General features: G+C 34.2%; 1 protein-coding gene across 2 annotated transcripts; it reads right to left on the bottom strand.

Moving 5' to 3' along the window:
• On the bottom strand, nucleotides 1–7,088 carry LOC139843655 (beta-fructofuranosidase, insoluble isoenzyme 3-like). Of its 2 annotated transcripts, XM_071833771.1 has the most exons (6): nucleotides 6,995–7,088; nucleotides 2,100–2,108; nucleotides 1,131–1,996; nucleotides 765–923; nucleotides 428–687; nucleotides 1–271 (listed from the first exon to the last, which is right to left on the bottom strand). In XM_071833771.1, exons 3-6 carry the CDS (start codon nucleotides 1,989–1,991, stop codon nucleotides 1–3), a joined length of 1,551 nt encoding a protein of 516 aa, XP_071689872.1. In that variant the 5' UTR covers nucleotides 1,992–1,996; nucleotides 2,100–2,108; nucleotides 6,995–7,088. The 2 variants fall into 2 exon arrangements, with proteins under 2 accessions (XP_071689872.1, XP_071689873.1); XM_071833772.1 differs by lacking the exon at nucleotides 2,100–2,108 and having other exon boundaries at nucleotides 6,995–7,082.
• Nucleotides 7,089–7,440: the final 352 nt, after the last annotated feature.

Consider the following 7,440-nt stretch of genomic DNA (forward strand, 5'->3'; position numbering starts at 1 on the left):
TCAGTTCATAAGTGGTGTTTTCAAGGACCAAGCCTTCAATCTCTCAACTGTGATTGTTTCAGTACCATTGTTAAATACATGCAAATGGGCATCACCTCCAACTGCGAGTTCCGGATAAACCCTAGACGTAATCACCGTCTTTCCTCCTTCACCGAAGCTTTCTATGACAGAATGATCGATCAAGGTCCTAAGCGAAAGCTTCTTTTCAGCTAAATCGACATCCACAAACCCTCCAAATGATGGTATGTATTCTTTAGTGTTCAGTGAAGACCTGTACATATTTCATAAAAAATATGAAAATAAAAAGTCTTTTTCATTTATTTGAATTCCTTTATCAAGGAATTCTCATTCAATACGTGTGACACCAGTTCACACGTGCTGAATGATAAAAATTAGTAGTATGTTGGTTAATTATGAATCGACTTACGGAGTAGCATCAGAGCACATGAGAACTTTATACTTCTTCTCACGAGTCTTGAATACTCTAAAGAAAATCGGAGTGTATTCTTCGAGATTCTTGGAAGCAAGTGCTAGAAACCCAAAAGGTCCGAGTCCACCTTGTACAGTTGCACCCTTGATCCCACATAGGTCTTTCGCGAGATCTTGTGGTGGAAACCTGTCCCACTTTCTATCGTATCCCTCAACATTACTCACGCTTGAAAATGTAAAACGAACATCTATATCGGCCTATGTCGAAAAGTCAAGTTTTAACTGGTTAATAATCTCCAATTGTATGATTAGTTTGTTTATTGAAAAGTACAAACCTGAGCAGCACTAATTCCTTTTATTTCCATTCTATCTCCTTTGTTTAGCTTCACATTACTTACAATCTTCTTCTTACTCCTTAAGGTCTCTAGTTCTTGAATTGGCCATTGTAGCAATTGTTTCCCACTAGGGTCTAACCAAACCACGCGCGGTATCGACTACAAAAGTTTAAATTTACATCAGATCTTATATTACATATGGTTCAATCTTCATTTTTTTTTTTCGAACGGCAGGGTTCAATCTTCATGAGTGACACTTTGGGGTTTGCCTTTCAAAAAATAAATTAGAATAAAAATTGAGGTTCGAAAATAGCTTAGATTATGTTTGGGTCATATGATTATAACAAGAATGAATAGATTCGATACCTGAATTCCTGCCCATCCCTTTGCAACATCTTCTTTACTCGTGCTTGACTCGTTAACCCAACCCCACAAAATCCTTCGTCTCTTTACAGGGTCGAAAAATGTCTTTGACGCATAAAAGTTCCCATAGTCATATCTTAACCCCGCCCAACCGTCAACAAACATGTTATATGGTTGGTACTGATCATTCACCACATCATACTCACCGATAGTGTAATACTCGTTTCTCGTTTGATCAAGGCTCACCTTGAAAACATATTTCGTATTCTTGCCCAACGTTGAAGTGTCCAGCCCGTTTCTACGACCATGAGATGATACCGGATAAAAGTCAGGGCATTCCCACATACCAGTACCTGACTTTTCATGAAACGGCTGTTTCACACGGGCCCACTTGACAAAATCTTTACTTTTGTACAAATAAGCGATGCCTCGATCGTAGTGTCTACTACCAACCAGCATTTTCCATTGCCCATTATTGAACCAAGCGGTAGTCGGGTCTCGAAAAGACGACACATTCTCTACCGTGGGCTTTAGGATTGGATTGTTTTTGGGTTTGACCCAATCTTGAAGAAAAGGATCTGAATAATTAGCTGGTATCGCGTAGTTTTGGACTTGGTAACCTGGGTCGGGCTTCGGCTTTATCACTCCGGTATACAATATGACTGGTTTGTCTCCTGGGAGAATTGTGGCTGACCCGGACCAACACCCATACTTATCAAACCATTCAGATGGCACCATTGCGGGCTTTAACGATATCCAGTTGATCATGTCCTTTGAGACCGAGTGGGCCCACACAATGTTGCCCCACACTGCGCCTTTCGGGTTGTATTGACAAAAGAAATGGTAAAATCCCTTATAATACATAGGTGCTGTCATGTAACAGAAAACCATGTATTAAACACTTACAAATATTATTTATCCATTATGATATAATTAAGTGATGCAACTGTAAAACAGTTATGAGAAACTTACCATTTGGATCTAAGTGCGTTTATCGAATATGAGCCGCGCGCATATCATGCAAAGAAGTCGAAAAAGGAAACATATTAGCTAATTTAGTATGAAAATCATACAAACATATGAATGCAACATCAAACCATCACAAGATGGTTTAATAGTTAGTGTCTTCAAAATTCAAACTTCACTAAAACTAGTTGTAGCGGTTATATTTGGGGGCGTGGGATGCCTAGGTGGCAAGCAACCAACACCAACTTGTGGTGTATCAATGCGTGTGATGGGGCATTGTGTGAGGCGTCCCTGCAATGGAAGAAACAACGGAGTGGGTTGCAATTTTATTAATTTTTATTATGTTAAAATTTTATTTTTACCTCCTTTTAATACTTAACAAAATTATATTTTAACACATTATCAAAATACTCCTAATCCACGCCAAAATCCTACTCCACAAAACAACACATACGTCCTAGTCATCAAAAATGTACAAAAAGCAACTCACGCCCCCAATCACTACAAATAGTCTAATAGCTAGGCGTATCTTCAAAATTGTCCACATTAAACATTAGTCAATCACATGTAAGTGGATAATACGAAACTATCTTAAATCTTAAAATCCATTTAAATCATAACTAGTTTTCAAAAGTTGTGATAATTTGTTTTAGTGGACAATAAATTTGAGATGTGAGAACTGAACCTAGTAAGAAAAAAAAAAAAAAATCAAACTGCCCTAACACTACAAGAAAAGTGAACATTCCCGACGACACTTTTCCCGACGACATGTGTCGTCGGGATTAATACCGCAAAACGACAAAAAATTCACTTCTTTGTCAGACTTTTCGTAGTTTTTTGTTGACCGACCTATCCCGACGACATGTCGTCTGGATAGAAGGTACAATAAATTTTCGTTTCCCTCCAGGTAATTTTCGTTTCCCTCCAGATGCCCGGTCAACGAAATTCAATTCATTAAATTTCCGATCCAGACGACGTGTCGTCGGGAAAGGGTCGTCGGGAAAAGTACTGGAATCAAATCCCCTTCCTTGCCTTCTGCTACTTCACTTTTTAGAAACTAAAACCCACAAAATTCCTCTCAAGCACACCGACGATTTTCAACAGAATTAGAAGGGTTCTTCATTGTTTTAGCTTTCCCCACCAATTTCTCCTAAAACCCGCTCCAAGGTATGATTTATCTATCTCTTTCTTTTCTTTTCCTTTTTTATTTTCGAGATATTGTTGCTCAACCTGATTTTTTTTTTTTTGATTTAGGGTTTTAATCTGTATGCTTTAACTCGTTTCTTGCGATTTTGTGATGATTTATGAAGTTAGGGTTTGTATTTAGGTAATTTATTAAAGATTAAAGTTAAGGTTTGTGTTTAATTGTTAGATTTATTTATGATGCTAGGTTTTTATTTAGTTAATTTATCAAAGATTAAAGTTAGGGTTGGTGTTTAATTGTTAGATTTATGAAGTTAGGGTTTGTGTTTAGTTAATTTGTTAAAAGATCGTTAGTTAATTTGTTAAAAGATTATTAGTTAGTATTTGTTAAAATATTGGTAGTTGTCATATGAACATTCAATTAAGTAATTATCATCATGTTAGCAATTCGTAAAGCTTTTGCTAACATCAAGTAATTTCTCACCTCTGTGAATTGAAATAATACCTGCAAATTGATTTCTTCTATATATGTATCATTTTTAATAGATGCAATTCATGAAAGATCTGCCTTAAATAGAAAATAAATTCTAGTGTTTGATTGTATGTACTTGTAACGTAAGGAAGATATTTTCTTTTTTGTATTATGTGGTAACAACGAAGACTCCAACCAATATTGGTTGGTTCCAAAACCATGTTTCGAATGACGCATTGAAAGGCTCGATGAAGCCTAGAACAAGTGAAACAAAAAGCTTACATGTAAAGAAAATCGAAAAGAAACTACCTCGACCTGCTATTCCATTAGCTTGTACGGGGATAAAAACTTCTAAAGCAGAGGTGAATATCAACTATATCTTGAATCTTGATATACAACTATATTACCTTTGTTATTATGCTGAATATTAAATATTAAATGAATATTAATATTATTATTGATTACATGGTGATTTATCACGTATCAGCAATGGTTTTTTTTAATCATATTATTGATGCATTGTATATTAAGTTTACTTGCACACATGCATTTTACACTATTATGTTAGAACTATCTTACAAAGTTAATGAACATGTATTTAATTATGACAATGCGGCTACAAAGGAAAAAGAGATCCAAGTGAGGAAAAGGTAATTATTTATGTTGTGTAAGCTCTACACGTAAGTTTATAGGCCTACCACACGTTGCTAAATATTTTACGTTATGCGCGTTTTCTGTTTTTCAGCACCGTTAAGGATTTACGCTGAAACACATAAAAGTGAAACCGAAACTTTAGTGGAACAAACTGAACAACGTATCGGGGTGACCCATATTGACACCGAGGTGAATGAACGTCAGAAGCTAATGATGTATTTGCTTCTTGTCAAACACTTAAAACTAACGACAATAGTACCAACTCCGGACCCGTACAACCTTTTCTCCCAAGCTACATCTATCTGGCTTTGGTTAATTGTTTCTACGCCTGGCAATCGGGTCGGGTCAAAACGGGTTTGGGTCATTTTTACCCATAACTGATTTCTTCTAAATATGGATCATTTTTAGTAGATGAACATTTTATGCTATTATGTTAAAACTATCCCACATAGTTAATGAACATCTTCTTAATTAGGACAATGCGGCTACAAAGACAATGCGGCTACAAAGGAAAAAAAGATATCCAAATGAGGAAAAGGTGTTTATTTATATTGTGTAACCTCTACAAGTAGTTTTGTAGACCTATCGCATGTTGCTAAATATTTTACGTTATGTGTGATTTCTGTTTTCAGCACCGTTAAGGATTTACGATCTGAAAAAACCGTCAAAGCTCGGATTCCTTTGTCCAGAAACCCTCTTCCTGGAGTACATTCGAGTATTAACAGGTTGGTAACATTATCAAAATTCGGTTATATAATTTATTGAACTCATGTGTGCTTTTAACTTCTTTTATATTTTTTTATAAGTGGGTCCCACCGTCGTCGGGATAGACGCAAAATGGGCGTCGGGAAAACCTTTTCGCGACGAGGCTTTAGGGACGACATATAAGCGGCGACATGTCGTCGGGATAGGGCTTTCTAGACGACATGTCGTCGCAAAATGTCGTCTGGAAAGGGCTCATTTGTTGTAGTGTAAGGTTATTTGGAATCATGCTTTGATTTTTTTTAATGGTATTATGTGTTTTCGAAAAAAAAAAAAAAAAATCAAAATCAGAATCATAATGCAAATAATCAAAGAAAAGTGTTTGACAAAAAATGATTGTTTGTGTCTTTGATAGTATATAAAACGCATTTTGAAAAGCAGTTTTTTGTAAACTAACTCCAAACACCTGTTTTGTTGTGTTTAACTTGAAATCAAACATTATATAGCTTAATTATGCGTATTAGATTAAAAGCCTGCAATTCACAAAATTACAAATCCTTTGTTTTCATCATGGCCATGCAAATATTCTCACGTGTTGAAAAGGAAAAAAATATTGAAATAGAAAATGACCCAATATAAGTAATCCTTGGATTCCTCTACTCAATTTTTCTCCAAAAAAATTTGAGAATGAAATAACTCGAATATCTATGTAAGATAGATTCATGTATTTATTGCAAGTATTATATTTACGAACACAGTACGTCTACTGAGCTAGCCAACTGCATGGAGCTTAATTGGCTATGACCACAATACCATGCAACTGGTCATTTCTGTTATAACGTGGTTTACATAACTGAATAATTACATCCATGCACATCTCCATTTTAAAAAAAAAAAAAAAAAAAAAAGTTCATAGTTATGTGCAACATGAAGCGTATCGGTAGGGTGAAGTCAGAAATAGTCATGTGATAACTGATAACTTGTTAAGCTTACATTTGAGAATATTCGTCCATCGTTTGCTAAAAGTCTAAAACTTTTTATGTTTAACCGTATTTGGCTAAGTAACCGAGTTAATACGATCGATCAATCGATCATATACATAACAGCCACGCCGTATAATATCCAACTAATTAATTAAGTTAATATGATCGATCATCACAACCAGGCCATAAGATTGGGGAATTGAATAGATTATAAATTATGAAAGTAATTAAATACTCCCCCGTCCCAAAATAATTGTCCTGTTTTGACTTTTTGAGTCTTTTTTCTTCAACTTTGACTTTAAATATCTTTCTTTATGTTATATAATATCGAATGAAAGTTATATCAAATGAAAACACATTCAAAAATAATCTATTCATATAACTTTTATCAAATATTCTATAGAAAAGGCCAACAAATATTTAAAGTCAAAATTTAGTAAACTGACTTTGAAAAGTCCAACAGGACAATTATTTTGGGACGGAGGGAGTAACATATTAACTGTATAAAAACATGATGTGATTACATTATTCTAAGAAGTATTTAATTAAGATTTAACAAAAATTAAATTAACTAACTATGTTAAAACGTACTCAAAAAGAAATACAATACTTATCGGACTAGCTTGCAACAGACAGTGAATTTAAACATTTTGCAATATATAAACATCTCTTCTAGAATTATAATAAAAATAGACAAAATGTGAATAATTTGTGCTTCTATGCTCTTACTAATGTAAAAAGATGGCTAATTCTTTACTTAATAAAGAACAATAAATTAAATTCTAGTGTTTCTTTCAAGAAGTTGAAAATTGTTAATTAGTGTTATTATGCGTGTCCACAATCTCATCTCTTGAGAATTAAAATACACACAAATTAAAACATGCATATGATATGATAGCTTTTGTGTGCACAATAAAATTTTAAATGAGAATAAGAAGAATAAATACCATTGATCCAGTTTTGTTTAGGTTGAAAATGGTAAGCAGGTTTATGAACGTGATTGACTTTAACATTACTTAAAGATTGGTAATCAGGATAAATATTATGGAAACCCATAACTGCACCATCAAAATGAATGAAGATTACTTGGAAACAACACATCAAAACCTTAAACAATTTACTGCAAATTTCCATTGTTCCAAGAGTGTTATTAGGGTGTAATTAGGTCTTAATGTGTATGTTGTCCTGGGTAATTAATTTATCTAAGAAAGATTGAAGAAGAAATGAGAGGTTATGGGGAGTTACAAGATGAAAAGTACGTGGTTTTGGAGCCCCTATTTATTAAGAGAAAGTAATTGGCAGCATTCGGATAATCAAGGATTTATTTTACCAATCATTCACTCCAAACAAATAGATTATATATTATTTTTAATTTAGTAAATGCTATATACTC

The sequence above is a fragment of the Rutidosis leptorrhynchoides genome, chromosome 4, assembly GCF_046630445.1.
Source record: "Rutidosis leptorrhynchoides isolate AG116_Rl617_1_P2 chromosome 4, CSIRO_AGI_Rlap_v1, whole genome shotgun sequence".
In the NCBI taxonomy this organism is placed as follows: Eukaryota; Viridiplantae; Streptophyta; class Magnoliopsida; order Asterales; family Asteraceae; genus Rutidosis; species Rutidosis leptorrhynchoides.